Source organism: Diadema antillarum, unplaced genomic scaffold (assembly GCF_040938485.1).
Source record: "Diadema antillarum isolate AM-2024a unplaced genomic scaffold, OU_Dant_1.0 seq00001212_RagTag, whole genome shotgun sequence".
Taxonomy (NCBI): domain Eukaryota; kingdom Metazoa; phylum Echinodermata; class Echinoidea; order Diadematoida; family Diadematidae; genus Diadema; species Diadema antillarum.
In genome coordinates, this window is record NW_027272004.1 from 1 (window position 1) to 17,463 (window position 17,463).

A 17,463-nucleotide genomic window follows, 5' to 3' on the forward strand; every position below is an offset into this window, starting at 1 on the left:
GTTTGTGTATAACGGAAGCGTTGGTACAGATGGCTTTAGAGAAGATAATCACTGCTGATTGGGTTGTGATAAGTGTGCCTTGTACACCCATGATAAGCTGTAGCAAAAGGAAATTGCACCAAAAGTGAGAAGTTATCATATTTTGAATATGAATGATTGTCTGCCTATTGGTATGAAGTGGACTAATTTCTAGTTTTTGTACAAGAAAAAGAAATTGAATGTTGCTTTTAACAAAATGCTGAAAAACTATACAAATTTGACCGCCTCTTGATGATCTCAGCCACATACGTGTATACACTAATAAATTATATGTTTCTGGAGTACCTAGTTCTACCCAAACCCAGTTGAATGCTAAAAAGACAGAAAAAACCTTGCGTATATACACCAATCTTCTCATCTTTTTTCCTCTTCTTATATTAACCCTGTTGGATTTTATTCCATCTGTAGTCGTATGTTAGAATATGTGTCATGCATTTGATAATGATATCATACATAGGGCATTTGGTGAGAAAAAGCTGTGTTAGATTGTTAAATCTGTTCAAAAACTTCTTTGAAGCACCTGTTAAAAGAGCCAAAAGAAAGTAGTAACCCACCTTTGACATTGATGTATTAGTCATCAAACACACAGGACATATGCAATAATAATCAGTCAATTTATAGCATGTGCAAAAATATCCACCCCCCCAAAAAAAAAAAAAAAAAAAAAGGGAAGAAAGAAGATACAGAGTAATAATTTCAGATGATTAATGGCAAAAAATGAATGGTTGGGTGAGCGGGTCTGTCACGGACATGGACCGGCAGCACTGCGTAACCACGCAAGCTGCTGTACTTTTGTTCTACCCTGTGAACATGAGTCGCGTTGTTCGCTGGTATGAAGTGACGCATCACATGAACAAGCATCTTCATCCCGGGGCTGCCACGAGAGTCGTTTCTCGTGGAGTTGTGTTACCGTCGTCTCAAAACTTGTAACATCTGACATCTTTGGGTGGGAAAATGAAGAAATTCAGATGACAGGAATAAAAAATTTTCATATTTGTTTAAGACCAGACAATGGATGGGAGACATGTTCTCAGTGCCATACCACGACAGCATCGAGCTCTACTTTACAGTTCTATTTTTACTTTGACAGAACCTAGCCTCTACACATTTCCGTTTCTTTCTGCCAGTGCTCCCATAGTCGAAGAATCTTAAATCACATCTGATGATCTGAAATGAACTCAATGCACAAAGTTATTTCAAGCAAAGAAGGTATTCTGAATCTCCCAATGCTAGTGATGTAAAGGTTAGATGTTCAGAGGGCACATTGAAACTGTATAATAATAATAATCTGTGTAAAGTTTCAATGTCATATATCTTTTATTCATTCTTCAAAACTAAAAGAACATTAGCATAGTCCTTGTGACCACTTTATATTCTGTCATCCATGGTAAGACAGGACAGCATCAAAAGAGCAAGCCATAAAGGAAATAGACTCTCCAGCCCTACAGGGTGGAAAAATACACTTTTTGAATGATAATGATGAATGATGGTTATCTGTTGTTTTTTTTTTTCGTTATGTTTTTTTTACTCATTCAAATGATGAAGCCTAGTTATGATATTGACCTCATTCTATTTCTTCCCCCCTCCTCCTCCATCTTTTCTCCTCCTCCTCCTTCTCTCCTCCTCTTTCTCTTCTCCTCTTCCTCCTCTCCTCCTCCTCCATCTTTTCCTCCTCTTCCTCCTTCCTCTCCTCCTCCTTCCTCATCCTCCTCCTCTCCCTCCTCCTCCTCCTCCTCTTCCTCCTCCTCCTCCCCCTCCTCCTCCTCTTCTTCTTCCCTCCTCCCCCTCCTCCTCCTCTCCTCCTCCTCCTCCTCCTCCTCCTCCTCCTCCTCCTCATGCAGGCATTCGTGGAGATGGCAGATGAGGCGACAGCACAGACTCTCATCAACCACTACACACACATGCCCAGTCAGGTGCGAGGCAGACAGATCTACTGCCAGTTCTCCAACCACAAGGAGCTCAAGACCGACTTTGCCCACACGCAACAGGTGCGCCACGCCCCTCCCCACTTCCCATTCCCTTTCCCCTCTCCCCCCACTGCCTCTCTGGCTCCCAGATGAATCTTAGCCCCTCCCATTTTAAAGATTGAATAGTATCAAGAGGAGTGGAAAGACTAAACTGGTGTCTTCATTTGAAGAACAGAGGAAAGGGAAACAGCAAAAGGAGGCTGTGTAAAAAAAAAAAAAAAAAAACAGCAATCATTATAGCAAGTATCGTGTGAGAATCAGTTAAAAAAAAAAAGAACAATGAGCTGGCATGTACCATAATTCACTCATGCAAATCATGCACTCTGGATTTAATTGTATAGAAGACAAGGCAAACCGGATTGAAATGCTTTTGTAGTTGACTTTATGCATTGTAATGCACAGAGACAAAGAGAATGTGATACACCGAAGGGTTTCTACGAAAGAGGGGTTGTGTGTTTGTAGAGTTTAATGTGCAGAGAATACCCCAGGGATAAAGCCTAACAATTCAAGCTAAGCATTTTTGTCACTTAGATACTAGGAGAAAATTAAGCAAAACAAGGCAAAGTTTGTTTTAAAGTTTATGGTGCATTGAATGATGGCATCGAAAGAACATGAAAAATCTTCTTTGGTCTTGACACAAAATGTAATTCAGTTTTCCGACCTGAGGTGGTTTTGTGAAATCTCATTTCTATGTCATTGTAAAACTGATATACGTGTAGCTCCTAAAACAGTTTTCCATCTAGTGCAAAATTTATATTGATTCTCTAACGGGATAAAAAGGTAGTACACATGTAATAATGGGTTTCAAGCAGCTTGTAGTTACAGAGGGTGTTTTTGGCTCTTATTTTAACTTGTGGTAGACATTCCGAGTTAAAAGTAGGTTGGTAGGTATGTGTAGTGTCATTCATTGAGAGTGGTCACATGAATACATGCAAATATAGTCCTCTCCATTTTGCCTCTTGAGTAATGGGGCTGGTGGTAGTATCCTTTTGATGTGCTTCATCCGCAGAGAAGAAAACACATTCAAATCAACCCTGTATGGTTGTACCTTTCTACAATGGCATGTTATATAATTCTTCCAATTGTTCTGATTTGTATAGAGCATGGATGATGATATAGAGAGATGGTCCTTGTATACTCTGGTGGTATTATGCCCAGAGGAAGATAGGTTTTCATAATTTCTTAGATGCCCCCCACCCAAGTTATGATTTTGAAATGAAAGTCTGCATTTTGGAGATCACAAGTCATACTGACTCTGTGGATTGTACGAGAAAGGCAAAAGAAATATACCAATCTTCAGTGTTAATGTCACTCTCCGTAAGCCTTTAAGTAGAGCGAGCGTAAGAGTAGTGTTCCGGAATGAATCACGTTTTGTAAAGAGCTTTTTCTGCTGATTTCAATAGAGGGAGAGACCCAATGTGTCCTGTAGATTTAGATACATTATCTATTTCTGCAAAAATGAAGAAGCAACAACACATTCATAGATGAGAGCAAAATCCTTTCCCTAACCTTGTTTGTTTTGTTTTGGTTTTTTTTGAGGTACAGCTGTAGGAGAGAGGTTTCCAGGATTTATACAAAATAGCTTTTGTGACGGAATGTATGATCACTTAAAATCCTAGATAGCGGTTTTTGGTCACTTCCACGAACGGGACATGTTGTGGCAAAGCTAACATTTCACCATCACAAAACTTTTTTTTGGGGGGGGGGGGGGGATGGTGGCCCTGCTGGGTATTGTGTAAGAGTGTCTCGGTGGATTATGATTGAAATTTTGAATGTGAAGCTTAACAAGGGTTTGAAGAGGCTCTCCAAACAAGGGGGGGGGGGGGGTGACGGAGTTTGCCAAATGGCCCAATCACCTTGTGGGGAATGCGCAAATTCCCGGGAAGGACGTTTGAACAAGAGGGATGAAACCGTTTGGAGGTCTCCAGGTATACTTGTCTTAAAAAAAAAAAGAGAGAGAGAGAGGAAGAAAAGAAAGAAGACGAAGAAGTAGAAGCAGAACAAGAAGGAGAAGAAAAACAATTCTATTCTGTTTTGTCTATAGACTCAGAGTTGAGGCAGACACTACAGCCCTACATGTGGTTATGCAAAGAGCTAGAAATAACCATGTACATCTTTCGAGACAAGCTGCTTCCATTGTTGCAAGCAGACGAGAACTTTAATCTTCTCCATTCAGCATGTCTTTTCTCCTTTTACTTCTTCCTTTCTTGCTTTCATGTAGACACTCTGTATGATTCCTTCACATGCAGATATGTTGTCTCCTCTCCTCTTTGGATCTCTTCTACTTTGTGCATTTGAAAATCGATTCCAACATACTCCTTTATTCTCTGAATAATCCAGAGAACTGTCCATACGAGTAACTAAGTTTCTTTTGACTTCGAATGAGCGAACGGTTGCCTGTGAACTGAACTGGGGGTTTCCTCTGTAAATGGCCGTAACCCTTAACATTTTGGCTGTTACTATCTTTCACACTTTAATTTATGTGTCTGTTCTGCACAAGAAATACAAATTTATTTTTTCATTGACATGACCTGTAACTTAATATTTCTCTCTTGTCTCTTTTCTCCTCGTTCTCTCTCTCTCTCTGCCTGCCTGTCTTTCTTTTATTTTCTATCTCTTATCTTTCTTTCCGTTTCCCTCTCACCTTTTATTTTTTTCTTTCACACTTCCCCTTCCGACCTTCTCTCTTGCAATTTTCCTCCTGACTGAAAATGGATGTTTACGCTTATGTCCCTAAAAATCTGTTGTGTTAAATATGTCTGTTTGTTTGCTTTGTGCTATTTTCATTTTATGTTACCTGCCTTGACCTGTTCATTATTTTTCTTACTATTCTCTCTCTCTTTTCCCTTTCTCTCCCGTACCTCTCCCTTTCATCCTCATTCAATGTGTCAACCTGTCCTTTTATTCTACTTTCATCTTAACCACGCTGTAACTACATGACGTTTCCTTCACCGCTCCTCATTAATTCAACGATTCATTAACTCCTTGTGCTGTTCTTCGTGGCGTATTCCAATGTGCGTATTGTGCGGAATCCCCGTTTGCACGCATGGTCTCACATCTCACGTCGATTCAAATCGGTGAATCAAATCATGCCCCCGCTACACCTGTGTATATTTCAATCCCCTTCGAATGAAATTGCTATCATTATGCTTTTTTTTCCCACGCCGTTTGCCACCCACGCAATCTGGAACCTGTGCCCAAACCTTTTCATCCGTGCACACACACACATGCTCAAAAACTCAACACAACGTACACTGTAATGCCTTGGTATTGTTCGGTTGAACACTAATGTTGCGTATAATATTTCATTTTATCATCCTCTGCTCCGTTATAACCTCACCAACCTTTGCTTTCGCTTGAACGTTTTGATTCATTTTGTTTCTTGTTCTTTCTTTGTTAAAAATGTACTTCATTGGAATCCCCTCCCCTCAATATCTTCTTTTTTTTGTGTGTGTCCTATTGTGATGGCATGTGGTTCCTGCGATATCCCGGTTTGTTACGCATGTGTATGCGTGCTGAACCCACTTCTCTCTTCGGCATGCTCTTTCTCAATTCCTGTCGCTTTCTCCGTCTCTCCTGCTCTCTCTTTTCTCGTCTCGCTGCCTTCGCCACCCCGCTCTCACATGACCTGCTCTATTGTGCCACCATGGCCCCTGCATAATATTGACAATTGTCTGGGAAATCCACACAAACGTCTATTTATTTTGTGCTGGGTACGCTCTCAATGCACACAATGGCCACACACTTATGTACCACTCCTTGAATCCCCCGACCCCCATCCCCTTTTTAAAATCACCTCTTTTTTTCTTTCTTTCTTTGCTGGACCTGTGCAACTGGTACTACCATGTTCACCCGCATCGGTTTCGTGCACATTCATTTATCTGTATGGTTTAACATGGATGTTTGTCTTCATGTAACAATTTTGACTGTTGTCCTTTTCTGCTTGCCCTCTGCTCTGTTCGTGGCACTCATGTGAACCATGCTGGTACTAACTAATTGTCTGACGTCTCATGAATAACCTCTCTGTATTCACCCCATCCTTCTTCCATGTTTCATTGACTCTGTTGCATCAACTCTACCCGTTTTGCATGCGTCAACCCTCTTCAAACGCTGTCACACCACGTTAATCAACTTTACCATCACTGCCACAACCAATACACCTACACCGCCACAACCGATACACTTATACATTGTGACACAATAATTGATATACTTACACCACCACAACCTATGCACCCATACCACCACAACCGATACACCCACATCACCACAACCGATACACCCATACCACCACAACCGATACGCCCATACCACCACAACTGATACGCCCACACCACCACAACCGATATGCCCATACCACCACAACCGATACGCCCATACCACCACAACCGATACGCCCATACCACCACAACCGATACGCCCATACCACCACAACCGATACACCCATATCACCACAACCGATACGCCCATACCACCACAACATCCTCCTGTCAACCCACTTCCTGTTCCCACTCATATTTTTGCCGTTCATCACCCCCACATCTATCGCCATTTCGTCTACCAATCATCTCCCCCCCACCCCCGATGAAATTTCTTATGGCCCCTCCTTGTCATCTCTTTCACCTACTTTCATCATCGGTCACTCTCTAAACTGCCCCCCTCCATCGTCTGTTTTTTGTCCCATTCCTGTCACCATCACCCCCCTCCCTCAAAACCTCCTCCGACGTTTGGCTCTCATTCCAAATCTTTGTTTTCAAAAAAACAACAACCAATGTATCCATATACATACATATATATGTTTATATATTCCCAATAGGCTATGGCTGTTCAGGCAGCTCTAGCTGCTGTCCACGCGGTCCTCAACACTTCCTCCTCCTCAGCCTCCTCCTCCTCCTCCTCTGCTCCTTCCTACTCTCACACTGGTAGCGGGGATAACGCCATGTCCTCTGGTCTCGGCGAGTCTCACCATCTCCGTGACTCTCCTCCTCTGCATACCTCGTCGTCCTCGAGTGCTTCTAATCTGGACGCCAGCGCCATCTCTGTTGGTTTCTCTTTTATATATATATTTATGTATATATATATATTTTTCAAATCTTTAAAATCTATAGACATATTTATATTTTCTTGTGTATCCTCTTTATATACCTCAAAGTATTTCTTGTGTTTTCATGTATTCTGTTTATCTCATGATACGGATTGGTAGGCGATATATTTCATTCCTGTCATATCTTTCTTTGTGTGTCTCATGACTCAAGTAGGAATACATATTCATATATCAATCAAGCCTTGCCTTGCGAATATATGCCACTTGTTTAATGGTCATTATGAACATTCTTACCTATATAACTAGGATACTTATTCCCCTCTCTTTCCTACTTGGATACTTTCCGTACATACTGAGATCTGATATCTTCATTACATCTAACCCACCATTCACTTAACTTTTATCAGTCACCTGTGTATTCAGTGCTGCATAATAAATCTCCCTCCTTCCCTTACTTTCCTTGTAGTTACATTTTCTTGAAAAGACTATGTAACTCCTAATCAAATTGTTCATATTTCCAGGAAGTTCCTTCGTCTTTCTTATCATCTTATAGCCTGTGAATCCAAACTACTTTATGAATAATTTCTTTCAGACAAATTATAAAACTTTGAATCAGAGTCTAATAATAAAACTCTGTCATATAAAGTTTGCTGTGGACTTCTCTCCGTATAGGAACAGTCATATCTGAAATTCTTAATTGTCATCCCATTAGATTATTTGTGCGACATTTATTTAGTGGCCCCTTCCCCCACTCTTCATCCCGAGTAGTGAAATTGTCTGTTGTTTTAATGTTTAGAAACCCTTTACCTTTTTTTGAGCCTGTTTTGTATATTGACCTGTATCGTTTTCCCAGCATATTGGGTACCCAGTATCACTGGGGCTATGCTTTGTAATCGTAAAATGAAAAGTGCGTAAGACAAATCCTCCAGATGCGGTCACCCCCCTTCCCACCCCATCCCTCTCCCCCATCATAGATATAATGTCACATTAAGGTAAAGGGAAAGGTTCAAGTTTACTAAAACAGTAGAACACTCTTTTCCAGTTTGGTACCTTGTCTGCTAGGAGGTGGTATAAAGGGTTTGTAAATGGTACTGCTTGGCTGACACCTGTCCTGGATTATAACCACTGACTATTCCATGGGATTGTTCTGAAAACTAACATTTCAGTGCCTTTCCGTTTTAGTTTTCTCCCTGGCCTTTCCCTTGTTCTACGATGTAGATTTTATTATTATTTTTTTTTAATTAATGTGCATTTTGTGTACTGTAAAAATGAAAAAAAAAGTGTGTGGTTTAGTGCTTGATGTTTAAGATTTTAAAAGATGGAAGACTTTTTTCCAACTAGAATAAGTGGAAGCAAAGAATTAATCAGAAGAAAGAGTGATGATGATGGAGATGAGACAGATAGAGTGGAAAGAAAGATAATTTGTCTGGATAAGGTATATGCAGAAACATAGTGTACCCAGAGGTACGTGGGCAGATATTAAAAACAAAACAAAATCTATAGGCCTTAAGCAGAATTTGTTCATATATTGTGTATTGTTGAATACCACAAGATCAATTTTAGATGTAGATAAGATTTGACAAAAATTTTTAAGGTAAGTGTCCCCTTGTCAATTTAGGAAAGCATGGCTTTATTTATCCCTTATACCATCATAATTCTATGGTGCTTTACAATTTTGCACTAGGCTTCAGTATACAGAATATCTTGATTGACTGAAAGATGGGTATCATTCCTTCCAAGGATTTTACGTGAAAAAAAAATAGCATATGTGTACAACTTACTTGTAATACCAAATGTGAATGCTACTTCTGTAATTTCACTTCCTTTGCGACCTGTGACCTATCAAAGAGGACCTTTAGACCTTGTTGTGTAACAGATCAGTGTTTCAAACTACAATGTATGCTGTATTGAACATGGTCAGGCTTATTCATGTCATGTGGCCCTTTTTCAAGGGGAAGGGGGGATTCTTATGGGGATAAGATAAAGAGGGGAAAATGAATACTGCCCTCAATGTGCTGGAAGACTACACTGGTGCATAGAACCCATGGATCCCGTCAACAGTAATTAACCCTGACATTCCCTCATGCTATTCTTCTACATGAGTACATCATCCCATCAATGGGAGACTTTCTCAAAATCTAGACGAGCCATCATATACGAGGGGCTTAGCAATGGCATTATCTAGCAGTACAGTATCTTTACCCATGAGAGAGGGACGGTAGCCTAATACCGTTCTTAACGATATCACGTATACATGTACATGAGAAATGATCTCTTCGGACCGTGTTATGTTAATAGCGGCAAGTCGCACCGACGAGTCTTAAGAGGGCGAGTTTGTGTCTCTTGCAATTCATGTCAGGGTAGTCCGGTTTTTAGGCAATCCTCAAGTGACATTGGATGGTGGGCTAGGACAAGCTGAAAATGAGATGGGGGGGGGGGGGGAGAGTAGAGGAATAAAGAGAAAATGAATAAACAGGTAACTTGAGCACGGTGACTTCTTGGCTCTGTCCCGCGCCCGGCAGCGACGTAATCCAATTCTGAAATGGATTCATGTTATGGTAGATTTCAATCACTGAAAGACTGAGAATTAATGCAGCGATCCCCACAGGCAAGTGATGCCATGATTATGAGGTGCGGAAAACGGGAGAGAGCATGGGCCTGTGTCCGGTGGTCGGACGATCGGGGGAGTGATAGCGAGAATGAGGGGGGAGGTCACTCTGGGAAGATGTTTCGCTCGATGTTACAGCTTAAGGTTTTTGGGTTGCGGAAAGATATAGAAAATTCACGTACTTAACTCTTCTTTCTAACTACCTATGTACTGTATTTATGGGGATATTAACTGTGGTCATTTGATTAAAGCCTATGCCTGGTTAATTTGACTATCAATTTAAAAGATATTGTGGAGAATTCATGTTTAAGCCTGTTGTTCACGCACGACCTAGTTCCCGAGTTTGCCCTGGGAAGAAATATAGCGCCAGAGATTTGATGTTCTCCTTAGAGGATCACTTGATAGGGTGCAAGCCAAGGTTTGTCATCCAAGTAATTAAGTTTTGAGTAATTTGCCTTCAAGAGTGCGGCACCTTGACATGATATTTTATGGGTGGGGATGGGGGGGGGGAGGAATGATACTCAGATGTTGCGACGTTTTTCATATTTTCAGCCATGAGATGATGGTTTAGTTTAGTGCTTTAGTGGAGAATGTTACGTATGGTGTCGTAGCGAAGTCGGGTTGCGTTGTGACACTGGATCTCGCTTCTCGCCTTTTGCAGCAAATCGCATCACAGGTGGCGCTCCAGGCGGCGCACCAGCACCCGATCCAGACCCATATGCTGGCCCAGTCGCACCCCAAGGTGCCGGACACAGGGGGCGGCATCAACACCATCCTCCGGGTGATCGTGGAGAACGTGACCTACCAGATCACCGTGGACACGCTGCACGAGATCTTCAAGAAGTACGGCACGGTGCTCAGAATCGTCACCTTCGTCAAGGGTGGTAAGTAATTCGTGCAAAGAACGACTGAGAGAGAAGGATAGAGGCACACACACACACACACACACACACACACACACACACACACACACACACACACACACGCACACACACACGGGAGAGCACTGCAGGGAAGCTATACACTTGTCAAAGACAGTTGTGCTTGTTAATGAGATTTGTGCTTGTAAAAGACAGTGTGACAGAAATGCACATATCATGATTAGGTGTCAAGCATTTTATTCTTTCTGATTTTATTCTGTGTTATCATAAGCTATGCTTAGGCTTTGATTTTTGTGTTTCTTTGTCTGCCTCTTGACTGAATTTACCAGCAACGAATTTATTTTCCAATGACATACTGATGTCCCTTCTACTTCTTCCTCCAATCTTTCTCATCTCCCCTTGAATGTAATCACTGAAGTGGACACGATCCTTTGGCGCAAGTTGTCGGCGCAAGACTGATTAGGAACTTTCTCAGTCCACTCATTCAAGCGTGACTTTTGTGGGAATTTTCTTCCAGGGTAGAGGGGGAGGGGGTGGGCTCTTGTTAAAAAGTTTCTCTAGTCTGAAGGAAAATAAAAAGTAAATGGATTGTGACACATTTGTCCTTGAGCTTTTGTGTTCTGTCACAAAAAAATAAGGGTTAATGAAGTGTAGTGTGAAAACAACAACAAAGGATTAAGAAAAATACTGAACATTTGGTATATCATGCTGTGAACAAAGATTAAGTCTTTATTTGCCACCAAAATTCCAACATCTATTATGCTGTTGCCAAATTTGGTGTAAATATGTGTGATACAAAATTTCTAGTTGCATTTTTGTGTATTGGCTGCCAGAGTCTACAAAATTGCAGGGTGAGCAACAAAAAAAAAAAAGAAGATAAATAAACAAATAAAAAGAAAAAAAAATGCTATTGCTTTACCAGTTTGGAAAAACAAAGTTAAACTTCAGGAAGAGAAATTTATTGAGTCTGTTTTTGCCATGTAGATGTGGTTGCTGTCGTGCATAAGAGTGAAACATTTTGTGTGTTTTTGTGTTTGTTTATGACATAAAAACAATTTTTACAGATTCATTGAAGTGTGTGAAAAAAAAACCAACTTGTATGTGTCAGACAAACAGTTTGTACAGTGATCTAATCTTCTTCCTCCTGTCTTTTGTTTTGTTTTATTTTTTCTTTTGCAGGTCAGTTTCAAGCTCTCGTGCAATTCTCAGATGCGACACATGCTGCTGCGGCAAAACTTGTAAGTTGGAAAGTGAAAAAGGACAAACAGTTAAAACTGCCGATATTGACCAAAAAGATATGACGTAGGAATGAAATCCATTTATTATAAACTTAATATAGGCTAGACAATGGGGAAAGGTGCTAGCAGTTGGTTGTAGATATCAATGTCTGAACCAGAGCATAAACAACTAAGCGAATTCTGAGCAGCAGGGGCCCAGCATATGATCATGATTGGCTCAAAGAACCATGATAACTTTTCCATTTGCCATTTTTATAAAACAAATAGTGAACATCAAATGGATTAGCATCAGAAAACTGTCCACCCCCTTGTTCACTCTTGACTCGTCGTTTGCATGACAGACTGCTTCAAAGTTTGTTGACCAATGCGTGATTCTTTGTTATGCCCTCTCTATAAATATGAACTTTGTGGATAAAAGGCGTGTTGCACCACCCTTCAAATAAAGATTTTGAAACAGTCACTGGTTGTCAAGGAGTGATGTTTTGGTAAAGAGATACGACATGCTTTTATCCAGAACTGGTGTGAGCCCATTCTAGTCTTATTTAACACTTGTTTAGGACTCTGGAGGAATGGGGAAGTAATTGCATTTTTGTTATTTTTTTTTCTTCACTACAGAAGTAGGAATTGCTAAAGTTAAAGAAAGAAAGAAATAATAAATGTAATCTTCTTTGCAGTGTGAACTCAAAAGGTAAATAATCACTGTCAACTTTTTGGTTCTTGGTGATGACCCCTGAAGTTTTAAAGCATTATTCATTCCATCTGTTTGATTTCCTATCCTATCAGGAGTTAGATGGGAAGAACATCTACAACAACTGCTGTCTGCTGCGCATCGACTTTTCGAAGCTAACCAACCTCAGTGTGAAGTACAACAACGATAAGAGCCGCGACTACACGTGTGACCTGCCCATCGGAGACGGCCTGACGGGCGTTGACCCCAGCTCCGCTGCCATGTTGGGTGAGCAACCCCCTCTTAGGAAGGCCACGCCTTTAAAATTGTGCCCCCTGTCATCGCCCCTTCCTACCTCCCCAACCCCGATATCAGCAGTGTATAGGTGCTGTCCCAACACTCACAATGCTTTTGCATCTCGTCCAGATAATCCAAAATTAATTGTTACCCGCGCCGTTGTCCCTTTCCCCCCTTCAGTGTAATCTCACAACCCAGTCTTTCATGGTTTATCAGTGTGTAAATGACTCCCACCTTTAGACAATTGTACTTAACCTTACATGGCCTATTCCTGGATGTACAATGTATGGCATTCGTTTTTTTTGCCGAAATGAAGCCCTTACTCTCAGTGTTACCTCTGACCCGTACTTACAGACTTCAAGAAACAGATAAGCTGTTGTAAATTGACCCTGTGCCATTTCACATTCACCCCCTCTCCCCATCGTCGCTTTTGAAATATGTACACCCTCTCCCTTAACCACCAACGTAATGCCCCCCCCCTTGACTTCCCAAAGTTCAACCAATCAAGTTAACAGTTGACATCATTTATGTTCTCCTTAATTCATTGCAAGTTCAGTTCTCCAGAATAAATATCCAGGCCCTGTGGGAAAGAGAGATTCTACCAATCTGTGAGATTGGTATCAGTGGTGTCTCAGTGGCTAACCACATCTTGAACAAATTAACCATCATATGTAACTCTCGATACCACAAAGTCTTGATGAGTGACTAATGTTTAGCTCCACTGTTTAGAGGAGTATATTTCCTGTGAGGTCCAAATCTCTTGTAAAATAAGGTACACTTATTTCCAGAATGCCTTGAGCTGAAACATGCATTGAATTCAACTACCATGTATTATTTTACCCACTCATTTGTGATTGTACCAGTTTGTTTGACACACAACCATGAATTGAAATGTTGTTTTTAGTGCTTGCTCAGCATACTTCTGGCAATGACATTAGATCCCCCCCCCAACACCCCCTCCCTTACCCTATCCAGCCATCCAGTAACAAGCTGAAATCTGTTGTTGTGACCTATGCAACACACACACGCAACCCAAGCACACACGCACACAGACACGCTGGAGTAGATGCCTTTGTTGTGATCAGTATGTATGCAAAAAATTTGCAAAAAGAGTCAAGAAGGAAATATTTGATAATATCTGAGACATTGCAGTGCTGAGCTAGCTTCCCCTTAGCCATAAATGACATGAATTGTACCAAGTTTATTCAAATATAAATGTATACATGTATACATGTTGTGTGTGCCGACTGTCAAAGAGTGTTAAGATAGTTTTGCATGAGGAATGTGTCTTCTTGTTAGTTTCTAATAAAACAAAGTGGCTGGAATGTTGTGTCTCTGTAGATTTATCATGTGCTGTAGTAAAGGGAATCTATTTGGCTGCTAAGGGTTCTGTGAGTTTGCTTCCGCACAAGTGCTACTGTAGCCTTATATGCGGGGTAGCATGTCGATTAGACTGTGCCTGAAAATATAAAAACCCAGCTGCATGTGCTATCTTTTTGTTTAGCCTGAGTAAAGCATGGATGTTTCCTGTATCATCGTTGCTATTGCATGCCAGCCTCGTTTTTAGTTTGTTTTTTCCCTCTGTTACTTCATTATATAAAAGTTTGTCATACTTTCAGAGAATGAGTAAAAATGATACTAATATTTAGATCTCAATATTTTCCAATTTATCCGTTATGAAACACAGTCCAATGCCATCATACTTTTTATTTGAAGTACTGTAAATGGCACTGCTCACAATATGATATTTGTTGCAGTCTTTCCACGATTATTTTGATTGTTTGCTCAAATATCCCATCAAATTTTTCTCTGTGGGAAACTTCTTTTCCTATCTGTGTTCATATGACAATATATTCTCTTTTGAATGAATATTGTGTAATCATATTACATTGTATATCATGATATGAGATTATTCTAGCTCAAACAAATTTTCAGAATGTGGTACAAGAGATTCTTGGCCCTTCATGTAAATGTATTAGGGCTCTGGACCAAAACTCCATATGCTCAGAAAACGGCTGCCATGTCAATGAAGAGAATTTGCATGTCAAAGCAATCAGTGCACCACCACCCTTTATCCACAGTGCTTTAGTCCCAGTAGCTTAATTTAGTGCTGTTAATGCTGCCTCGGGTCCCCCCAACCTCCAACCATGTTGACCTTGTAGATGGTCACTATTATATGGCATGACATCTTCCCAAGTGAACTGTGGATCCCCCTGTTAATCATAATGCTCCTTAGGGCAGGCTACAATACAACCGTGTCAACTGTTTATGTGTTTGGAATAGTGGAATACAACAGGAATGTTCACCTTTGTCTTTCAAGACACTTCCCATTTCTCTCACCACACTAGGACTTGTTTCTCAACACGCAAATGGCCTGCAGTTGAGTGAGAAATAAATAACCGCCCAACACAACTTTGCACAAAATGCCTTGTTGCACACATTATACACAAACACACACATGCACAACGCAAACATATAATATGCATTATATACACACAACAGACACACACACATGGGCAACATACACAAACACACATTTATAATTCATGTCTGTATTGATGGGGGTGGGTGTGATGCTCCCCCAACAGTGAAAGCATCCTGATTAGTTATGCAAGAACAAGTTCCAAGGCTGCAGCCATGAGTGCAATTAGACTGTCTGCTGCCCTCGTGTGAGCCTCCCACTCTCACTTTCTAATCCCATGCCAGTCTGTTAGCATGGTGACTACATTCCCTTATGGTATACATTATACATATATGATGTTGTTCATGAAAGCACTGAAGATAGATGAATCAAGGATGAACGCAGTGTTTCAAAGTTTTCCTGAGTCTGCAGGGAGGCTTCCTAAAACTGCAAATATTTCTTCCGAATCCTGACTAAATATAAACTTGATTTGTTTTTGCCCATTGAGGTACATGTTAAACACAGTATCTCCCTGATTTCAAATGTATGAATACTGGCAGCCCTGGTATATCTGAACGCTGCGAAATAGAAAAATGGATCTCTCACTGGGTTGCTTTGTTTCCATGCCTCCAGCACCATTCGGAGGTAGAGGCACTATTTTCATATCAAATGGCTTCCAATTTATCTGGAAGAGAAAGGAAATGATAGGAAACCCTCCCCCCCCCCCCCCCCCAAAAAAAAAAGAAGCGGCATGGAAAGAGAAAGAGATGAAAATCAGGGATATGGCGTGTAGATGACTTTGACATGGATTCCTCCAGCAACGGGATGGATTGTGATTATTCGTTGGTAGATAGGCTAGTTGCCATGGTAACATGGATACAACCAACTCAGCAATGTTTAGTTTGATGATTGCCCGAAACCCCATCAAAGAAACAACATAAAAAAAATGAACAAACAAACAAACAAACAGAAACCTTACACCAGTGTAGGTTTTAGGATCTCGCACTCATGTTCCAGAGAAACAAAAAAGGTCACCATCTTTCCCACCTCTCCTCTTCCGTAGTTAGACACCCACAAAATGATGCTGCCATCAGTCTAAGACAGAAAGAAACAAAAAATCTGCATAAGCCACAAATATTTGAAGAAAGCATGTGCCTAGTGAGTCCATGCAATAGTGCAAATATCATAGATGCAACTTTTTTAGTGTCTTTTAGGTAAAATTTGCATCAGGGGTATACATAATCACTCATATAGTGAAAATGAGCATGACCATGTCTGATAATGATAGTTATAGTTACAGTGATGATTGTAGTGTTAGTAATGATAACATAATTGATGATTAAATTTACCATTGTCATGAAGAAGGTTTGCACTATTCTAAGAATATACAGAAGTCATTATTGCAATTGTCTTTCATTTGTATTTCGAGTGTATTTGTAATTAATTTATCATTTCTCTCACTCCTCTAGTATTGTTATTCTTCATGTCTTTGGTACAAGAAGTTGTAGAGAGATTTGTACTCTTTTTCTGTTGTTTGTTTGTTTTTTAGTGCATGGCGGTGGTAGTGCTTACTTGAACGTTTCCAGAAAAGCTCGATATATTGCATTTTACTAGGGAGTTGGGCAAGGTAGCATTTTGTGTGTGGGTGGTGTGTGTGTGTATGTATCCTCCAGAATCTGGACAAGGGGAAGGCATATGTGGAAGCTATGTTTGTGATCCTTTCTTGAATGTGCATTGTGCTAACACATTGCCCCAGCATTGTCTCATGTGTCTTTATATTTGGTACCTCGCTCGAAATGAGTTGAACTGTAGCTGCAACCAACCGAGCCGACAGGACCCGAAGCACAACAGTGGTCCTGGGGTTGATGAGCTTATCATAATTTAGATATGACTAGCTCTGTTGTTTAGACAGATCTGTGTAGCCTGTGCTGTGCATCTTCTGTGGTTGGAATAAATCAAGATATATGGGATTGATTCCATGAAGCAAACATTTTATATTCCAATTATGAAATGGGCTGTTCTCTTCCCCCGCTACAAAAATGTGTCCAATGATTGATGAGAATTCTGTTTTTTTTAAATACTAAAATGTATGAAATTTACTAAGAAGTCAAGGCTTAAAAGAGGGGGGAGGGGGCAGTACCCCCCCCCCCCCCCAAGAAAAAAACCCCAAAATACAAAACTGGTAACGGACTGGTTGCAGCTTCATATGTCTGTATCATTACATATTGTTTGTCCCCGTCCACCATCTATCCAGCCTGCTTGTCTTTCTCTCTCACTCTCTCTCTCTTTCATATTCATCTATTGACAACAAAAGAAAAAAA

General features: G+C 40.6%; 1 protein-coding gene across 1 annotated transcript in view; it reads left to right on the plus strand.

Moving 5' to 3' along the window:
- Positions 1–1,880: 1,880 nt before the first annotated feature.
- The window catches only part of LOC139744784 (polypyrimidine tract-binding protein 1-like), a gene marked incomplete at its 5' end in the record, with an annotated part of 36,518 nt that continues 20,935 nt past the window's right edge, over positions 1,881–17,463 (plus strand). Inside the window, 5 exons of the mRNA XM_071655200.1 lie at positions 1,881–2,027; positions 6,823–7,047; positions 10,320–10,542; positions 11,719–11,777; positions 12,561–12,732. Of these exons, the coding sequence (XP_071511301.1) occupies positions 1,881–2,027; positions 6,823–7,047; positions 10,320–10,542; positions 11,719–11,777; positions 12,561–12,732 (826 nt within the window). The remainder of the gene's footprint in view (positions 2,028–6,822; positions 7,048–10,319; positions 10,543–11,718; positions 11,778–12,560; positions 12,733–17,463) is intronic.